Source organism: Peromyscus eremicus, chromosome 5 (assembly GCF_949786415.1).
Source record: "Peromyscus eremicus chromosome 5, PerEre_H2_v1, whole genome shotgun sequence".
Taxonomy (NCBI): Eukaryota; Metazoa; Chordata; class Mammalia; order Rodentia; family Cricetidae; genus Peromyscus; species Peromyscus eremicus.
This window is the reverse complement of record NC_081420.1, coordinates 44,528,864-44,551,130: the sequence shown is the minus strand read 5'-3', so window position 1 is coordinate 44,551,130 and position 22,267 is coordinate 44,528,864. Positions and strand designations below refer to the sequence as shown.

The window sequence follows — 22,267 nt, the reverse complement described above, 5'->3', positions numbered from 1 at the left end:
TTTGTGAAGTCTTTGAAGGTGATAGGAGAAGATGGAATCTGACAAATAATATCGTTTCTGCAATTGATAGCCTAATGACTAAAAATATCTGCCATAGACTAAAAACAAAAAATCTTTGCAGTCTAAAACAATTGATTTGCAATGAAAATTATTAAATTAACTAAATTTCACTTGTAATTAAACTGGATTAAAAGGGACAGTTAGTCATGAAAATATAGATGAGCCTACATTCTCTATCAATCAAGATCAGACCATCACTTGAGCAACTGTATGATAGTGAGTAAAATAAAAATAAAAAACTAAAATTAAATAATCTTGCAATATTAATATTACAGAAATTTACTTTTGCTTTGGCATTTTTATTCCTTATAAAACACACATGGAATAACAAAAATGCTGATGAATAAACTTTTAAGAGATATCTCTGGTGAAATGTACCCTAAATTGAGAAAAACTGCAAGTCCTACCCATCTCACACTTAAAGCGATAGTTGAAGACATAAAGTAAGCAAACAAGCTCTCTGGTCCACAGGCAGATGAGCACATGACTACCTCTTCCCAGGAGCCAGCAGGCATAAATCCCTGATACTTGAGATCCCTTCCTGATTACCCACACAACACACACCAGATGGGCCCCCTAATCTCAAACTCATACTCCTCATAATTTTATTGTGAAAATAATACCTCACAGTCTTGGAAAATAAAATACAAAAGAATTTCTGAATTTATTTACTTTTCCACAGTAATTATTATAACAACTAGATTACATGCACTCACATTTCTTTTAAGTGAACAGTTACATAAAATAAAGGCACTCTAAAGAGATGCATTTTCCAACAAAGTTTTTCTCCTTTTGAAAAGTGTGTGCTATTTCAAATAATTCATTTAAAATTAAAAATTTCTACTCTATATTGATAAAGAACTCAAGAAAAATATTCCATAATTTTGCAAATGTTAGAAACTGTCAAGGTACCTGAGTCATAGTAAAATCTTCACAGAACAAATATAAAGTTCCCTTATATTCTGAGGTTATTACATGAATCTGAGATATGGCAAGTTGCTTCTATTTGTTATAATAACTGAAGTAATAAAATAAAAATAGTATGACAGCATCTAAATTTGAAGACTATTATAGAAGAAATTTTCAGGTGCCCCTTCTGCTCAGCACACATCCTATCCACATTATCTTATACCTTGTAAATCACACAATTTACCAAACACACAAAAAGCCTGAACTCTACAGAACTAAGGATGACTTGCTTTTCACATTTTGAGACAGCAGTATGATCAGAGTGGATAGTAACTATGAAACTTGTCATATTTATTTCTACAAATGGGGATTTTTCAGACCCCTGGCTATATTTCTGTTTTTTCAGGAAAAATAAATACCCTGGACTTTGGAAACTTTAGGTAGCTTAAGTATGTTGGATCTAGCAGACTTAAGTATGAGTGTAGACATTTAGCTGGTTCTAAATTGTGATTTTTTTTTAGATCCACAAGCAATTTTAATCAAATAGTGAAATATTGTATCATGTGATTTAGGCTTAAGATTAGTGGTTATTGTTTCTTTATATAAGTCAATAAGAATTTTTTTAAAGCAACCAGAAAATTCAAAAGGACAAACCTGAGCTTCAGAGAACACATCCTTCATACTGTTGATTGGGCCGTATGGGATCCCACTTCCTTCAAAGAGACAAAGCCACTTGGCGGTTACTTCTTCTGCAAACCTAGGTGCAGACAAATAGTATATTTTACAATCTAAAGAAGGTGATATGAGCTCTTCTCTTATTTGGCCATCTTTCAAAGTAACTAATAGTGACAAAAAACATGCTTCTTTGGCTTTCTTTACTCTGAGGATTTAGAGAAAATTATCTATAGAATGTGACTTAAGTGGTCCTGCTGTCAGAGCAACCACCCAGGCAGCTGGAATGCTTCCTCCCAATGATAGCCTATGTATTCTCTGACAGAGCGTACCAGAAAAGGAAACATTTGGGGAACATGCACTGAATTATAAATGCTTTTGAGTGATCTGAAGGTATAATCATCATTATTGCAATGTGAGCATGAAATCATGGCATAAAATGTTGTTTAAGTTTCAGTTACAGTACACCAGGTTAGAGCACTAGATAATTCCTCAAAACAAAAAATAAACTAATGCTTTAAAAGTAAGCTGCTGCTGGGGCAGAAAAGCATTGATAGCTACAGTCACCGGCTTTAACTACTTGTTAATCTGCACTGTGATGTAAAACTTGGCAAAGTAGACATGTAAAGACATCTGCATATGTATTCAGTAACCAGCTTCTACATACAAAGCATTATTTCTTATCATTAAGCATAATGACTATGCTTTTCTCTTGAATTAAAATGGATAGAGATTTTTCCTAAGTGGGTGTGGTCCCACATACATGTAGTACTAGCACTTGGGAAGTGAGAACAGGAGGATCAGATCAAGGTTATGCTAGGCTACATAACAAGTCTGAGACCAGCCCTCTGAACTACATAAAATATACATTTTAATTTCAGCCCCATAATTTTCAACTATCTGTATATAGTCTGAAATAATATAATTCACTTTGAAGTATTGAAAATCAATATTTTTCATGAAATTAATTCTAAATATCTTGCTTCTGGTTGGTTCTTCATATATTCTTTTCAATAACTGCTACTGTCATCTCCTGGCCAAGACTTTCAGATAGATAGATAGACAGGTAGACAGATAGACAGACAAATAGATGTACATCATCAGAATGGTACATGTTGAAAGAATCAAAAAGACACCTGAAACCTGGAACCTTTTCCATAGATTGTCAATTATTTATGTTTTCCCAAGAGGTGTGTTATAATAGTTGGTCTGATAAATTTTCAAGACAAGTAGTTTATCAACAGTGGAACATGCAGATGGTCCAAAAGATCTACACAGAAAATGTGTGTCAATTTCTTAAGGAGTCAGGCTAGCTAGAGGAACTTGGGGGAACACATGAATTTAATATTCATACAAGCTTTTCATTAGTGGACAAAAGAGGGGTTTACTTCATGTTGTGGACAAAATGGATTCTACTTCATGTTATGGAAGGCAACCTTATGCACTTTAAAAAGGCAACTGGGACATAGGCAGTATCTAAGGTCAAAGCTGTGGCCATTGTGTGAGTATGAGTGGGGCTGGGTCCCTAAATGCCACAAAATTAATCCATCAGAGATGGAACATGATGCACTCCACCTGTCCCAGAAGACCAGACCATCATCTTCTCCCAAAACGCTATCTCTTGATCTAAGTGTGATGTAGAAACCTTTCCTTTATCTATAAATCAGAGGGGTGAGAGCACATGTTGTCATTAATCACAAAAACTCTAAAGAAAAAAGAAAAATGCTGGTCTAAAACACTCAGAGCAAAAGAATCCTGAAAATAAGACAGAAGGAAAGTGGAAAGGCCGACTAGCAAGCCTCAGATATCAGTTCTGCTAGGGAGTTGTGTGCAGCCTCATAAATACGGCAGACTTAATTGGGAATTAACCTATCTCAAATATTTAATTCTTCAATTGTATCAAATCCACTTGATGCCAGGAATTAGTATTCTGAACCAGACAGCACCATTTATGTCATAGATAAGATTTTTTTTTCAGTTCATCATTACTTGGAAGTAGTGATAAAACCTGATTTAGTCAATAAGGCCCTTTCTTAGTATCTCCAATTGTCTAAAGCCACCATCTACCAATCAAATCTTCTTTTCAGAGTCCTCACAAAGTATTTATGATTTTAACTACCCTACCTGTAAGTCCTGGGATACCATTGTCTTTAGTACCTCTTTGGCTACTTCTATTTCTTGTATTATTTTGCTAGTCCAAGTACTCCTTGTTGTCACTTACTCAGAGTTACTACTTAAATAAATGGTCTCCAAAGGCTCATGTGTTGAAACTTGGTTATCAGACTGTGGCATTTATTGGGGGCAGGAGACCACTAAATGGCTAAGCCTAGTGGGAGGAAGAATGTTCATATCCCAGCCCAATCCTGTCTCTTTCTGTTTACTAGCTGCCATGAACTGAACAGCTTTCTCCACCACACCGCAACCACAGTATACTGCCTTACTGCAGGCCTAAATGTGACAGGACCAATCAGCCATTGCACTAAAATGTCTGAAATCATGAATCAGGAGGAAAAACAACTTCCAGGTATTTTAACATGGAAGCACAAAGTTGACTACCATGTTCATTTTCATAACCTTTCCTCTGCAGGAAACATCACACCCTCATTTTGAGCCTTAACCTTTCTTGTATCCATCTTCGCTAGAATTTCTGTTTCTCATCCATAAAGCATTCTGTCTTGCTAAACTGCACCCTTCTAGACTTGGTATTTCTTCCCTTTGCTTATTTATTACAGCATGTATAATTGTTCTGGGGAAGCACACTTCCCAAGATGAGTTCTTATTTGTGCATTATCACCATATTGCAGCCCTAGCCTTTGTTGCTACACACTGGACAGTAGTGACATGTGGTTTAAAACCTATTGCCTCAGGGCTGGAGAGATAGCTCCTGGGTTAAGAGTGTCTGTTGCTCTGGCAGTGGACTCACAATGAACAATTCAAGGCCTCCTGTAACTCCAGCTCCAGGAGATCCCACACCTTCTTCCAGCCTCTATAGGTACCTGCACTCATGTGCACAAACCCACATGCATGTGCACACACACACGCGCACACACACGCACACACACAATTAAAAGTAAAATAAGACAAACAAAATCATATTGTCTCCACTACTCACTATAGCCATTCAGTGGACTATCAACACATGAATGGACAAAGAATATGTGATATATATCATATAAAAATATATGTTTGTGTGTGAGTTTTATTCCATCATAAAATGAAATTATGTTATCTGCATGAAAATTGACACTAATGGTGGCCATCATACTAAGCAAAAAAAAGAAAGAAAGAAAGAAAGAAAGAGCTAGATTGAGGAAGACAAATATTGCCTTTTTTCTCTTATATGTGAAGCTTTTGTACACACACACATGTACACATATATGAACACACATAGATGTACACACAATATGACAGGCAAAGGGAAGCTATAAGAAAAGGAATGTGTGTAGTGGGAAAACAGAAGAAAGGAGAGGGTATAGATCAAATTACATAGTACACAGAAATGGAAATATCTTAATAAAATCTATACTATTTATATTTTTGGTTATGAGCCTACTATCAGAACTTACATGGTGATATGTTTAGGTAATACTGTGTTTAATCTAAAAGTACATGTGAATCTGAAGCAGTAAAATAGTTTTAGTTATAGCTTTATATAAATCTTTAAAGAAAAAATCTATCACTATTTATAATGAATATACATTAATAAACTTTATTTAAAAAAATTTAAAACCCCCTCTTTTTCAGCCATGCTTGCCTGTTCTGTGTCCCAAGCACACGTAAAATACCCTAAGGGTGCCGCAGGTATGCGTGCTGTGGACTTCTCTGAGTAGCACGGCTATATTAAGAGCATCATAAAGGACATCATTCATGACCTTGGTCACAGAGCTCCCCTCTTGAAAGTGGTCTTTTGTAATCCCTACCTATTTAAGAAGCAGACAGAACTGTTCTGTTCATCGCTGCAGAGAGAATCCACACTGGACAGTTGTGTACTGCAGCAAGAAGGCCCAGCTGAATATTGGCAATGTTTTGCCTGTGGGCACCATGCCTGAGGGTAGGTACTACTATCATGTGTTGTCTGGAGGAGAAGCCTGGGGACAAGGGCAAGCTGGCATGACCCTCCCTAAACTATGCCACAGTCATCTCTCACAACCTGGAGACCAAGGGGACCAGAGTAAAGCTGCCTTCGGCATCCAAAAAGGTCATTTCCTTGGCCAGCAGAGCTGTTGTTGGTATAGTGGTTGATGGGGGGCAGAACTGACAACCTACCTTAAAGGCTGGCCAGGCCTACCACAGACAAAGCAAAGAGGAACTGTGGGCCACGTGTACAGGATGTGGCCATGAATCCTGTGGAGAATCCACTTGGAAGTGGTAACCACCTCAGTGGCAAATCCTCCACTACACGAAGAGAGATGCCCCTGCTGCACACAAAGTGAGTGCCATTGCTGCCCATCAGACTAGGAGACTACATGGAACCAGAACTGTACAGGAGAAGGAGAAATAGAACTCAGAAGCTAATAAAATATGTCCTTCGGCTGAAAGAAAGAAAGGAAGTGAGAAAGAAGGGAAAGGATGGGGAAGGGGAAAGGAAAAGGAAAAAAAGGAATAAGAGGAGAAAAGGAAAGGGGAAAGGAAAGGAAAAGAAGGGAAGGAAGGAAAAGGGAAGGGAAGGAAAAAGGAAGGGAAGGAAAAGGGAAGGGAAGGAAAAGGGAAGGGAAGGGAAGGGAAGGGAAGGGAAGGGAAGGGAAGGGAAGGGAAGGGAAGGGAAGGGAAGGGAAGGGAAGGAAGAAGGAAAGGAAAGGAAAGGAAAGGAAAGGAAAGGAAAGGAAAGGAAAGGAAAGGAAAGGAAAGGAAAAAGGAAAAAGGAAAAAGGAAAAAAGAAAAAGGAAAGGAAAGGAAAAAGGAAAGGAAAGGAAAGAAGGAAGGAAGCAGGACCTTACTATCTTCAATTTTCCTCCCTCCAATACATCAGTGAAATTAAATCAAATCTATTTAACTATCCCCTTCTCCAGGCCCACAAACTGCTTTCCCAGGAAAGGCACACATGCCTGACTGGCTGTCATATCCTCAGAACTAAGAATATGGTTAGCGAGCAAACCCAGGATCTTTGTATTCTTAGCAAGGATGAAAAGACAGAACAGAAGGGAGTAAAGAAACTAAGAAAGAAGAAAAAGTAACCTTTGAACACACATAAATATTCTACAGCAAAGCAGAAATTCTATCCTAGATCCAAAACTATGCATTAGCTGTCATTCTGCTTGACCCCTAGCAGCACAGCTCAGTGAGTGGCATACAGCTGAGCGCCAGTCTCAGAAACTTGATGAGACAGCTGCAAACCAGCATCTCAGTGCTGCATTCCTGTTTGTGCACCAGGCACCAGAAAGAATATCTGCCTCTATTATAGCTAGTCCTCATACCATCCTGATGAGTATTGCAGTCCTCACAGTTGAGGACGCCAGGGTTTTGGGAGCTCAGCTAGTGACACGAACTCTTCTCCTATGTGGCCATCTTTCAAAATAATTAATAGTGACAAAAATGTGCTTCTTTGGCTTCTTTCACTGTGAGAGTTAAGAGAAAATTATACAAAGAATGTGGTAGAGTGGTCCTGCTGTCAGGGCAGCTACCCATGCCAGTGGAATGCTTCCTCCTAGTTCTATGGCTATGGATTGAATCAAAGCTCTCAGTCGATTTTTGTTTTGTTTCTGTTTTTGTTTTCTGAGCTCAATTTATAGTGTGAATATTAATGATGATTCAAACTGTAGCCTATGGCTCCACCTTTAAGCCATCAGCAATATAATTATTATATATTCCCAGGACTGCAAAGGAAAATTCTGTATTGAATTAATTGCCTACCCCTGGCCATTCCTGCCTTCTTTTTAGCTGTTTGGTTATCAACCCTGGAACTTCAGAATGTCTGCCTCTTCAGCAACAAATCTGAACTAATTCATTAGCTTGCATTTTGAAGATTAAAACATGGAAGCATTATCAGGGTTCAAATTCAAGTTGGCATTCTAGGCCAAGACTCATCTTAGAGCAGAGAGTGGACATGTCTGGAAGATAGTAACAATCACTGATCACTAACATTTACTGAGACAAGACTGACTTTTAATCTTAACATCACCCAGGTCTGTGTTCCTGGGTCAGCTGTTTACACTCTCAGCACCCCAAACTATCTTAAGAATGTTTTAGGAAAAGTATAATAGCTATAAATTATTTACAACAGGATATGATAAATAACCAACAAATGACATTTATTTGGCAGTAATTCCACTTACAATAAAAATAAATATAACAATAAACTCTCCCCTAGTTTTAGATCAACATTGAAATGTTAGTGATTTCAACAGTAGCCCAATCTATTATGCCTTATCTGTCAGGTATCATATGATCACAAAAGTTTAAGTTTCTAGAACGTTTAAAATATATTTTTTTATCTTTATTTTTTGTTGTTGTTTGTTATCATTTGTTTATGCCTTTTTCTATAAAACATCTTGGTACTGAGGCCTCTAGGGATTTAGTGATGACTAGACTGAGGAATCCCACTTGGTCTTCATTATGCTTGGAGCTCCACCATAGGGAAGAATGGGGCAGAGAGTCAAGCTGAGCAGGAAACAATAAATCAGGCTTTTACCAGGCCAACAACTAGGACACTTAGAGAGAATTTAAGAGGTACCAACAAACACTGCTGTGGAGAGGCCAAAGAGCTTAAAGCTTCTTTTTCATCTCATCTCAAGAGCTAAGTGGAAGGTCAAAGCCTCAGCTCTTACAAGTGATGAGAGTGTGCGTGCTGACCTTGCGTTGAGTCACAGTTGGATGAAGCCTGCATGTCTCTACCATGTGAATTCATAGCTAAATGAGGCCTGTGCACCTCTATCCACATCCTGCTGACTTCAGAATGTTTAACAACAGTGTGAAGCCAAAGAATTGTTGCCTTTTCCCTCATTGTCTGAAAGGATTTTTAAACTACTCAAAGACAATCTTTCCCTTTTTTTTTTCATAGTTCTCCTTATCAAAAGGCAAAGTCTCTGTGAATTGACAAGCACATAGGCGGCACTGTTGAACCTGGAAAATTCTTTCCTTGAAACAGTTGTGCACCATCTCAAGCTCTTAGACTCTTTGTGCTGCAGGTTCTTCTGCATACATCCCACAGCCTTGAGGGAAGGGATTTAATAAAGATATCAGTTTAATGCTGAATTTTCTAAAATCTCTCACTCTCTGTCCAAATGTGGGTCTCTTTACTAATTAACATCTTCTGCAAGAGGAAGTTTCTCTGATGAGGGTTGAGTGATACACTGATCTATGGATATAGCAATGTGTCATTTAGAGTCAGATACCTGCGTAAGATCTACACAAGTTCAAGACAGACAAAAATTCTAGCATAAGGGAGGGAGGGTGGGCACAGGCAAGAAACTACTTCCAGTTGATCCCTTTTGGGAAAAGGAAAAGAAGAGAATTTTCTTCAACGGAGGAGTAGTTGGCCAGCACAAATCTGACTTCACACTCCCCACTCCTTTCTTTGGTTTTGGAGTTGTACTTAGAGAGAGAGAGAGAGAGAGAGAGAGAGAGAGAGAGAGAGAGAGAGAGGGAGGGAGGGAGGGAGAGAGAGAGAGAGAGAGAGAGAGAGAGAGAGAGAGAGAGAGAGAGAACATAAAGTTTGGTGAATAGGGGAAAGGGCTATCGTATAGGAAATATGTGATCAAAGCATAATGTATGAAAATGTTTTTAGCCGGGCGGTGATGGCGCATGCCTTTAATCCCAGCACTCGGGAGGCAGAGCCAGGCAGATCTCTATGAGTTCGAGGCCAGCCTGGTCTCCAAAGTGAGTTCCAGGAAAGGCGCAAAGCTGCACAGAGAAACCCTGTCTCGAAAAACCAAAAATAAATAAATAAATAAATAAAATGTTTTTAAAAGAAAAAAGAAAAGAACAGAGTCTGTGACAAATATAAAATTAAGGCCCTCTTGCTTTTATATTAATTTATTATTATTATTATTATTATTATTATTATTATTATTATTATTATCATTATTACTGAGCAAGAGGTGTATATGTGGTACTCTGAAGAAACCTTTGTCAAGCTCATTCTTTCCTTTTACCTGTAAGTGAGCTGCAGGGCTCAAACTTAGGTCATCAGGCTTGTGCTACAAGACCAGAACTTGGTTGTCAGGCTTACAAGACAAATGCTTTATGTGCTGAGGCATCTCATCAGCCCTATGTCATTCTTTTTTTAACATAGGACAGAAAATATTTTATCAATATGTACTAAATTATTTGATAATATATTAGAAAAATAAATGAACATGATGATATGAAAAGTTAATAAATGTCAACAAAAAATGACATAGAAAAGCAGTTCTTTCCTTCCCCTCCATTCAGGTCTCCCTAGTCCTGCAACCACTGGCCTTAGAACTCTTCTTCTTAGACTGTCTCCTCTCCTTTGGCAAACCCCAGCCTGCTTCCTACCAAGGACCCTGTAGCAACTACAATGGGCCTAGACTAAGTAAGCTAACCTATATTCTTCCTTCTTCCTCTATTCCAGGTTTCCTATTCTTGCAAACATCATCATCTACATCAGACAATACTCTCGTACTTCCCCCATCCTTTGAAGACTCACAGTACCCCAGCTCTGCTTCCTACCAAGAACTTGTTGCAACTACATGTGGTACAGAACCAAGCAGGTCAAGCTGTGTTCTCATTCCCCTCCTCTTCCAATCCAGTTGTCCACACCACATCCAACTTGCAGATTGTCTGAATTCCACATCCTGTGCCTAGCTACAATGCAGTAAATGCCCCAAACCCTTGTTTACCTGTACCTTCCTCCCTTCTCCAGACTTAAAGATAGTTGCTCATTGACTGCATAAGCTCTATTTGATCAGTCCTGTCTGCAATTTTCTCCAGGCCCCAGGCTCACTCTAATCCTATTCCCTGTAAACCAGCCCAGCCTAATCAGCCCTGCTGACCCTAGACTACCCCTGTCACATCAAACACTCAGGTCTAGCCTTGAGGACACAACATATGCTGAGGTATAATCTAGTAACTTTATTGAACCAAGGTCACATGCACCTTCCTAGTGTCCAGACCTATCTATGATTATACATCTGTGTGAGGTTCAATTGTAATTCCCTGGAACCACATCTGCCCAAATGATCCCTCAAACCTAGGCCTTGCTGATACATCATAAATGCTGTTCTATTCCCAAGTCAGTCTAGAAACACATATGAGACACACCAACAAAAAGTAAGTCTACATGCCCAGGTCACATTAAAAAAAATACAATATAAAAGGACAAGACAGCATACCTCCCCCAAAGTCTAATGTTCTATAGAAATGTTCTCCAATGAGAGTAACCTATATCAATCCCAGGACACAGAAATATTAAAAGAAAAAACAGATATTTCATGAAAGAATTCAAGGACTTTAATGAAGACACAATGAAATAGCTCAATACAATTAAATGATGAACTTAAAGAGAATAAATGCCTGAGGGATGCCCAGAAAAACAAAAGCATAGACTGAGTGAAATGCCAAATCAATCTAGGATTATAAAATCAAATCAATGCAAAGAACATTGAAGACAACTTAAACTTAAATGAAGATGAAAATTAAAAAACTCAATAACCCAATTTAAAAACTCAGGAGTGGGAGAAGCTTACCAGCAGAATGGATCAAGCAGAAGATAGAATATCAGGGCTCAAAGATGAGACAGAGGTTTTATACTACACAATAACAATGATTATGAAAATTTAACAAATAAACAGAAAAGAAATGTTCAAGAACTGGGGGATATCATAAAATGACCAAATCTTCAAATTATAGGCACGGATGAAGGAGAAGGATACCAGGTCAATGGAAAGGCTACATCATCAAAAAGCTCATAGAAGGAAACTTTCCAAAACTAAGGAAAAGCACCCATACAGATACAAGCAACACACAGAACAACAAATAGAGAAAACCAGAAAAGAAACCCCCCATGACATAGCATAGTTAAAATAAGAAATATACAGAAAAAAGAAAGGATATTGAAAGCTACAAGAGAAAAAAAACATAAGCAACATATAAAGGAAAACCCATCATAATAACAACTGATTTCTCAATGGGAATTTTTTAAGCCTGTAGAGTCTGGATCAATGTTCTTATAGTTCTCAAAGAACACAGATGCCAACCTAGAACAATGTATCCCAAAAACTATCTGTCATATATGACAGAGAAAGAAAAACTGTCCATAATACAGACAAGCTAAAAGAAATCATGTATATCCAAATAAGCCCCACAGAAGTGATACTTCATATTGAAGAGAGTTAGAATCAGCCTAGCCATGAGATTGTAGAAAGAAAACAAATGTTGTTAGAATTACTGAAACACAAGTACAACTGAGAACACAAACAGCAAAAAGAAAAACAATAAAATAACTGTAATCAACATATACTTTCAATAATAATTTTAAATATTAATGACTTCAACACTCAAACAAAAGATACAAGCTAGTTTACTAGATTAAGAAACAAAACCTACATTCATTTTCTACAAGAAACTCAACTTTACATACATACACCTTAAAGAGAAAAGATGTGGAAAAGTACTTCAAGCAAATAGGAACTCAGAGCAAACATGTTATCCCAATATTTTAAAAAAATATATTAGTTTTCAAACAAAAACAAATCAAAAAGAAAAAGGATATTTCACTTTAATCAAGAGAATGAATAATCAAAATACCATACTATCTTAAACACACATATATATACCAAGCTTTGCAGTACTCAATTTCATATAACACAAACTTCTGGAATTAAAGACACAAGTTAACACTAAACACATTAATAGTAAGTGATTTCAGCACTGTATTTTCTCCAAATGATAGGTCATCTAGACAAAAAATAAACAGAGAACCATCAGGATTAAATTACATCATACATCGAATGGACCTGACATGTATCTAGAGAATATTCTACTCAAATCTCAGGGAATGTATACTCTACTCAGCAGCCCATGGAAAGGTCTCTAAAATAGACCTCACTGTGGAACACATACACACACATACACAAAACTTAACAAATGTAATAAAACTTAAAATCAAGAGCAAACAAATCTCTACTAAGTACACAAACTCATGAAGATCAAACAACTTATTATTGAATGACAAATGGGTGAGAGAAGAAATCAAGACAGAAGCAAAAGAGTCCTGGAACTAAATAAAAATGAAAACACAACACAACAGAACATCCGTGCACATTAAAAGCATTCTTCTGAAAGAAATTTATAGCTTTAAGTGCCTACATTAAAAAATCAGAAAGACCACAAATAAATGACTTAATGATGTAACTCAAGAATTTAGAAAAACAAGAATAAAACAAACCCAAATCTAGTAGATGGCAAGAAATAATAAAAATCAGACCAAAAAAATTAATGAAATAGAAACACAGAAGATGATACTAAGAATTGAAGAATCCAATACGCCTGTATTTTTTGAGAAGATAAACAAGATCCACAAACCCACAGCCCATTTACTGAAAAGAAAAACAGAGATGGCCCAAATTAAGAAATTCAAAAAGGAGGAGAGATACGTTAAAGGCACCAAAGAAACTCAGAGTGTTATAGTGAAGTACTTTAAAAACCTTCACTCCATTATGTTGAAAATCTTAAAGAAATGGTCAGGTTTCTAGATTCATTCAAACCATCAAAAGTAAACCAGAGGGAGACCAAAAACCTATAAAAAAAAAAAAAACAACAATAAAAATAGGAGGTTGAAACACTAATAAAAAGCTTTGCAAACACAGGCCATGACCAGAAGGATTCATACCAGAATTCTACCAGACTTTCAAGGAACTATAGCTAATGGGGAGAGAGAGAGTGAATGTGAGAGAGAGAGAGAGAGAGAGAGAGAGAGAGAGAGAGAGAGAGAGAGAGAGAAACTTCAAAACTACTCCATTGAAATGAAGTAAAGATATCAGAAAAAGAAAACTAAAGACCAATATCCTTCATGAATAGAGACATAAAAATATTCAGTAAAATACCTGATACATATAAAAGAGACCATCTACCATAATCAAGTTGGCTTTATCCCTTACATGCAGGATAGTTCAATATACTTAGGTCAATCAATATAATAAATCATATAATTGGACTTAAAGACAATAATCACACGATCATCTCAATAGATTAAGAAAAAGCCTTTGACAAAATCCAACATGCTTTCATGATCAAAGTCCTAGAGATAGAAAAACTGAAGCAAACATACAATATAATAACAGCTATATATGAGAGACCCAAAGACAACATTATCCTAAACTTATTTGGAACCACAGAAGATCCCATATAGCCTGAGCAAAAGAAAAGAAAATGCTGAAAGGATTACTATTTCAGATTTCAAGATACATTACAGAGCCACAGTAATAAGAACAGTATGTTACTGTCACAAAAACAAACATGTAGACTAGCAGAATAAAACAGATGACACAAACATATGAACTTGTAACCATAGCCATCTGATATTTAACAAATATTTCAAAAACATTCACTGGAAAAATATAAAACCATCAACAAATGGTGCTAGAAAACAATATGTCTACATGTAGAAAAATAAAATTAGTATCTACCACCTAGCATGAATGTTAACTCCAAATGGATCAAAAACTTCAGTGTGAAACTTAAAAATCTTTAATAGATAGAAAACATAGGCAGTCTCATTTATGAATTCTTGCTCTCAGTGTCCGTGCTAATGGTGTTATATTTAGGAAGTGGTCTCCTGTGCCAAATCATTCAAGGATACTTCCTACTTTCTCTTCTATCAGGTTCGGTATAGCAGGATTTATGACGAGGTTTTTGTTCCACTTGGACTTGAGTTTTGTGCATGGCAATAGATATGGTTCTATTTGTAATCTTCTACATGTTGAAATCCAGATATGCCAACACCATTTGTTGAAGATGCTTTCTTTTTCCATTGTACAGTTTTGGCTTCTTTGTCAAAAATCAGGTGTTCACTGGTGTGTGGATTAATGTCAAGGTCTTCAGTTTGATTCCATTGGTTGACATGTCAGAGGTTTTATGTCAATACCAATGGGATCTCCTGAAACTGAGAAGTGTCTGTAAAGCAAAGGACATGGTCAATAAGACAAAAAGACAGCCTACAGAATGGGAAAAGATCTTCACCAACCCCACATCTGACAGATGGCCGATCTCCAAAATATATAAAGAATTCAAGAAACTAGACATCAAAATACCAACAATCCAAATTAAAAAAATGGGCTACAGAGCTAAACAGAGAGAATCTCAAATGGCCAGAAGACATTTAAGGAATGGCTCAGCAGCCTTAATCATCAAGGAAATGCAAATCAAAATGACTCTGAGATACCATCTTACACCTGTCAGAATGGCTAAGATCAAAAACAATGATGACAGCTTATGTTGGAGAGGATATTAGAGCAAGGGGAACACTCCTCCACTGTTGGTGGGAGTGAAAACTTGTACAGCTACTTTGGAAATCAGTATGGTGACTTCTCAGAAAATTGGGACTCAATCTACTTCAAGACCCAATGACATCACTCTTGGGCATATACCCAAGGAATGCTTAATTATACCACAAAGACACTTGCTCAGCTATGTTCATAGCAGCATTATTTGTAATAGCCAGAACCTGGAAACAACCTAGATGCCCTTCAACCGAAGAATGGATAAAGAAAATGTGGTACATATACACAATGGAGTACTACTCAGCAGTAAAAAACAATGACATCATAAAATTTGCAGGCAAATGGATGGGACTAGAAAATACCATCCTGAGTAAGGTAATCCAGACTCAGAAGGACAAACATGGTATGTACTTACTCATAAGTGGATACTAGATATAAAGTAAAGGATAACCAGACTACAACCCACAGATCCAGAGAAGCTAGCTAACAAGGAGGACCCTAAGAGGGACACATGGTTTGCCCTGGGAAGGGGAAAGAGATGAGATCTCCATGAGTAAATTGGGAGCGATGCGGGAGCAATTGAGGGTAGGGGATGGGGGATGAGAACATGAGGGAATGGGATGGTCGAGCTGAAACAGGGATGGAGTGGGAGAGCAATGATAGAGATACCATGATAAAGGGAAACATCATGGGGATAGGGAGAAACCTGGTACTAGGGAAGTTCTCAGGAATTCACAAGGATGACCCCAGTTTAGACTACTAACAATAGTGGAGAGGGTGCCTGAACTGGCTTACCCCAGTAATCACATCATTAAATACCCTAACTGTCATCATAGAGCCTTCATCCAGTAACTGATGGGAGAAGATATAGAGATCCACAGCCAAGCACCAGGCTGAGCTCCAGGAGTTCAGTCAAAGAGAGAGAAGAGGGATTCTATGAGCAAGAGGCATCCAGATCATGATGGGGAAACCTACAGAGACAACCAAACCACACTAGTGAGAACTCATGAACTTTAGACTAACAGCTGTGGAGCCTCCATGGGACTGACCTAGGCACTCTGCATAAGCAAAACAGTTGTGTAGCTTGATCTGCTTAAAGGACCTCCTGGCAGTAGGATCAGTATCCATCCCTGGTGCATGAGCTGGCTTTTTGGAGCCCATTACCTATGGGGGGGATACCTTGTACAGCCTTGATGTGGGGAGAGGGGCATGGACCTGCCTCAACTGAATGTACCAGGCTCTGCTGACTCCCCAAGAGAGGCCTTATCTTGTTGGAGGAGGGAATGAGGAGTGGGCTGGAGGAGAAGGCTGGGGGGAAATGGGAGGAGGGAAGAGAGGGAGATCTGTGGTTGGTATATAAAATGAATTAAAAACTTCTTAATTAAAATATGATCTTTGAAAAACAAACAAAAAACACAGGCAATACCCTATAGGATATAGGTGTAGGAAAGGGCTTTCTGAATAAGACTTGACATACTACAGCTAGCAAATGGAATCAACCGTAATACCCTTCAAGTAATGAATGGAAAATAAAAATGTGGTACATATACACAATGGGATGCTATTCAGTTATATAGAAAAAATGAAAACATGAAATTTTCAAGTAAAAGGATGCAATAGAGAAGTTCATATTGAGCAATTGAACCCAGACCCAGAAAGAAAAGCTACATGTTCTCTTTTATTTGTAGTTTCTAGCTACAAAACTTAAGATGTGAAAATATAACCTAGAAAAATTACAGCAACCAGGAGAGTAAATGGTTGGAAGGAGTAAAGAGTAAAGGAGAGTAAAACCTTTGGGTTGGAGGGTACACTAAAGAGGAAAATACTAAGACAGAGGTGCTAATGAAGGTATAATTGGGAAGATGGAAGTCTTTAATTAGGGAAGAGGAATGGAAGTAAATAGAGAAGGAAAGGGTGGGAGGAATAAGTAACACTAAGGATATTTGAGAAGTCATAAGGAATCATATAAATTTATATTTACCTAAAATTAACTATAATACATATAAGTATATGTATATACAAATGTAGACAGTTTAAATGAAATTATGCCACTTGAGATAATAATGCTCCCCACAAGAGCCATGGACTATCTAAAAAAAAACTCCAGTATCAGGTATGAGAAACCCCCCTATGAATTGTTGCCAGAAGAGCCCAAGAAGCTCCCAAAAGAATATAGAGTATTGCTCTTGCCCCTAGATTGCCTCTTAGATATTGAAGATAAACGCCTATTGCTGAAGATACCATGTTCTTCAGACCTGAAGGAATCAAGGTAGATCTGACCCAAAGCTTCTTCCTTCAGAACTATTTTTCATAATACTATTTATACATATACATAATAAAATATACATCTGAATACTTTGCATTATGAGATGGCTCCAAGACTATGAGGGCTATGAAGTAGAATATTATGGTTTGAATGAGATAATGCCTCAGGAGTCTCAGGCATTTGAAAACTTAGTCCTCATTGGTGACACTGGAGAGGTTTAGGAAATATGGTCTTATTGGAAGAAGTATATCTTTGGAGGTAGGCTTTGAGAGTTTAAAGATTCACATAATTCCCAATTTGCTCTTTGCTTCTTGCTTGGAGTTTAAGATGTGATTTATTAGCCACCATGCTTGATGCTAGCTGACAAGCTTCCCAGCCATAACAGACTTTTATCTTTCTGGAACCATAAGCCATATAAGCCCGCACTTCTATAAGTTTTCTTGGTCATAATGTTTTACCACAACAACAGAAAAGTAACTGATACAGCTGGTATGTCTGTTTGTAAGACAAGGTCTCAATAGCCCAGGCTACTTGGAACTCACAATCATCCTGTCTCATCCTCCTGAATATTAATACTATTCATTTTTCTTCCACCAATGATCCTGATCCTACTGCCAGGGGGCGCCTTAAGCAGAACAAGCTACACAACTGTCTTGCTTATGCAGAGTGCCTAGGTCAGTCCCATGGAGGCTCCATAGCTGTTAGTCTAAAGTTCATGAGTTCTCACTAGTGTGGTTTGGTTGTCTCTGTAGGTTTCCCCATCATGATCTGGATGCCCCTTGCTCATAGACTCCCTCTTCTCTCTCTTTGACTGGACTCCTGGAGCTCAGACTGGTGCTTGGCTGTGGATCTCTGCATCTGCTCCCATCAGTTACTGAATGAAGGCTCTATGATGACAGTTAGGGTATTCAATGATGTGATTACTGGGGTAAGCCAGTTCAGGCACCCTCTCCACTATTGTTAGTAGTCTAAACTGGGGTCATCCTTGTGAATTCCTGGGAACTTAGACAGATTAATATTTTTATGCTTAAGATTCTGGCTTTTGTGTTGCTTTGAGAGATAATAGCCCCTAGTTCATAAGCTTGTTATGAGAAATTAAATAAACATATTGTGGGCATTTAGAATAGTTTGGAGTACTAGTTAATCACATTTTAGTATTAAACATATACAACTAAACTAACATTATGGGGAGAAAATTATTGCCAGGGAAGGGACAGATATTGCAATGGGAATTTTAGAAATAAAATTTTGATAGAGAATTACATTCTTTAGACAAATCTGAATAAACCTAAACCAAACCAGTGAGGCTCTACAAGATCCAGGCTAGAGTCTCCAGTTCAGTAACTATAAACAGGCTTGTGACACTTCTATAACCCACAGAGAAACAGCTGGAATTTGTTGGTCAGTGTTCCTACCATAAACAGAATCATGGGTTTAATATTTCCTGTAATTTCTTCAGACCTTATTTCCTCTTGGGTATTTTTCTCTCTATATTACCATGAATTTTGGTTAAAGTTATCTTCTTTCTCTTTAGCATTCACTAGCTCTCTCCATCATCTGCATGTTGATTTGCAGGCCACACAAAAGATGGAGTGAGCATATATATACAAAGAACCCAGACAAAGCCTTCTTTCTCGGTGTCACTCAGAACTCCCCATGCAACTTTCCCTTAAACACGCTGAGACAAGAGCTTGAGTAGCCAACATGTCTTAAGACTCACACTAGTTGTCAGTATATCAACAATTCTAATTTACACTCACTATCACTCACAGTTCACAAATGAACTGTTTCACAGAGCTTTTAAATGCGGTATGGATCATGTATCACTGGCCTGTCTAGCATTGCTGCATCTGCTTGTGAACTCCAACAGCATTCTGCAAATCTGACTCCAGAAGGCTGATAGAGACACGTTGTCTTGGTACTGTGACCTGAAGGTTGCCTACCCATACTAGAAAATAAACTGGTTTAATTGAGACACCCTTATGAAGAGCTACTAATAAAGCATTGTAAAGTTACTGGAGAAAAGTTATTTAATTAGCAAAAAATGGAAACAACTATAACTTTATTATGTGAAAATAATTTGGGTTTATGCATATTCTTTAGCATTTTTAATTAACCTATACTTTTAAAATTAAAAATAGTATATAATATTTTGTGATCACTTTACCTTTGGCAATCCTATATATAGGTCAAATAAAGTTACCTATCATATCATTTGAATTGCTTCAGGAATATCCATTGGAGTGAATATAAAGAAGGATAAATAACACTAAAGACCTTTCAAAAATATTTCATGGAAACCTACTACTATAATCTTCCTAACACACATACACGTTTTTTAAAGTTAAAATGAAGCTATTCTCTGAGAGAAACAATGCCTGTCCTAGACACCAGAGACTAACAAATAAAAAAAGCCCAGTCAGGAACGGTTTCTTTTTTGGAGTGTTGGCTGGTGAGGTTTCATAAAGACTCAATCAGTACAGGCTATTGTCAATGCTCTTGGTTGCTTCCCATAACTTGACAGTAAGGCCCTATTGCTCAACACACTACATATTTGAATTGTACAACATGAGGAAATTGAGGCTGGCAACAAAAGAAACGTAATCTCTTCTGACTATCTTTCATAGTGATAGAAGGTGCTATGCAATCTGCTGGCAGGGAAAAGTAATCATCAACTATACTCAGCTGTGAATCAGTAAGATACAATAATAATTGGCCTGGAAAGATATGTCTATGAGTGTAACAGTGACATGAATGTCATTGGAGTAACCAACCACTTTCTGATTGGATTTAAGTTCAGCCCCACAAGATGAAACCTGTACCTCCCACTATTGTCTGACCAGGAAACTATGGCTACATAGGTCATAGGCCTTAGGGAAGAACTTACTACTAATATTTTGCTAAATGGACATATTATCAAACTGACTCCTAATGATTTATTATTATAGCCATAGACTAGCATATTTCTCAGCTCCCATCACAAATGCTTCCATTTGCAGCAATGATGGCCAATATGGGGAATCACAATTATTCAATGAACAAAAAATAAATTGCAAATTACTCACCTCTAAATAGACTCCCCCTTTCCAAGGCTTAGGGATCATTGCAGAATAGTTAGCAGAAAAAGTCTAAGAGCCAGAGGAAGTGAACGACTAACACTGTCTTCCTGACATAGCTGGGCAGATGTACATAAAAACTCACAACAGTTGTGACATCATACACAAGGCCAAATCTCAGTTTAGATAGCTGAAAATAGCCCATTTCTTGGTTTCTGAATATATTAACAAGCTATGGGACCATAAAATAGTATGTTAAAGGCATGAAATGAACATAGACCAGTAGGAAGGAAAAGAACCCAGAAACAAATTGACACCTCTGCAGTGAATTTGCCTTGAACAAGAGTACTGTGGACACAAATGGAGAGGAATTTCTTCAATAAATGTTTATGAAGACTCTACATTCACATGTAAAAGGAAAAATAAGTTAAATCACACTATATGTGAACTCATCATATATCCAGAGTAAAACTAAAGAAACCATATAAATACTGTAAATAAAGATAGAGACAGTTTTATTTAATAGTAGTCTGTGCATTAGAGTTTGAGTATAACTTCCAAAGCAAAGGCAACAAAAACAAAGATGGAAAAATGAGGTAACACCCAATTAAAGGGCCTCTGCTACTCAACAGAGTGGAAACACAACCCAAAAAGCAGGATAAAATGTATATAAGCCATAAGTCTAAAATATCCCAAATGTGTAAGGAATGATACCACTCAATATCAAAATAAATACACAGACCAATTAAAAATCTGATTAAAGCATACTACCCATATAATATTAATATATATTATAGTATTATCACATTAGATTGGTCATGTATATGGAATCTAATTATGAAAAACAAAAAGAGGAAAATGTCGCCCAAGGCAAAAAGTTTCAGTTATACAAAATTAACCTGTAACTCAAGCAACAACATAATTATAATTAATAGTATCACACTATTAAAAAATATTCAAAAGTAGCTGCTATGGGATAATGCTTTTGTACACTGGTTTAATAAAACACTGATTGGCCAGTAGCCAGGTAGGAAGTATAGGTGGGAGATAAGCAGACAAGGAGAATTCTGGAAAGAAGAAGGCTGAGTCAGGAGATGCCAGCCCGCTGTCCAGGGAGCAGCATGTAATGGCACACAGGTAAAGCTATGGAACACATGGCAACATATAGATTAACAGAAACGGGCTGAGTTTAAATTTAAGAACTAGTCAGTGATAGGCCTGAGCTAATGGCCAAGCAGTTTTAATTAATATAAGCTTCTGGGTGGTTATTTGATAAACGGCTGCAGGGTCCGTGGGGCTGGGCAGGACTGGAGAAAACTTCAGCTACAAGTGGCTACTTTTGTATTATCTCCACAAAAGCAGAAATTACGTGAAGTGTAAATATATGTTAGTTTGATGTGTTGTGTCATATACACACACACACACACACACACATATATATAATCAAAATGTACCATAATATATATAATCAAAATGTACCATAAATACATGCATTTTGGGTCAAATATACTTCAATTTTTAATATTAGTCACAGTTCTTTAAGTAGACTAGCCAAGTTTTGTCTCTTCTGTGTACTGGTTTCATGATGTAACACTCAGTCCATCATCAATGAAAAGGATGCAATAACAACCTTAACTCTTTGAAGGTTTTTGGAAGGCTAAATGAGACACAACTGCTTATTACACACTGGTATTAATAATTAGGTATTGTTGGTGCCATTGTTAGACTTCTCAACCTAAGCCCTTTTTGTCTATACTGATCTAGTTTAACTACTAATAATTAAGCCACATTTATCAGAGTGCATATCCACAACGCCTCAGCTATAATCTAAACTCAACTGTATGGAGATGCAGAGCTATTGCCATAGAACACACACTGCCGCCCCTTTTTAATTATCCTTTTTC

General features: G+C 37.3%; 1 protein-coding gene and 1 pseudogene across 3 annotated transcripts in view; one reads left to right on the top strand and one right to left on the bottom strand.

Moving 5' to 3' along the window:
* The window catches only part of Sugct (succinyl-CoA:glutarate-CoA transferase), a 721,641-nt gene that overhangs the window by 376,172 nt on the left and 323,202 nt on the right, over positions 1–22,267 (bottom strand). For all 3 annotated transcript variants that reach the window (XM_059263379.1, XM_059263377.1, XM_059263378.1), the window contains one exon: positions 1,624–1,726. In XM_059263379.1, coding sequence (XP_059119362.1) covers positions 1,624–1,726 — 103 coding nt within the window. The remainder of the gene's footprint in view (positions 1–1,623; positions 1,727–22,267) is intronic.
* Positions 5,388–6,142, top strand: LOC131910334 (large ribosomal subunit protein uL2-like; annotated as a pseudogene).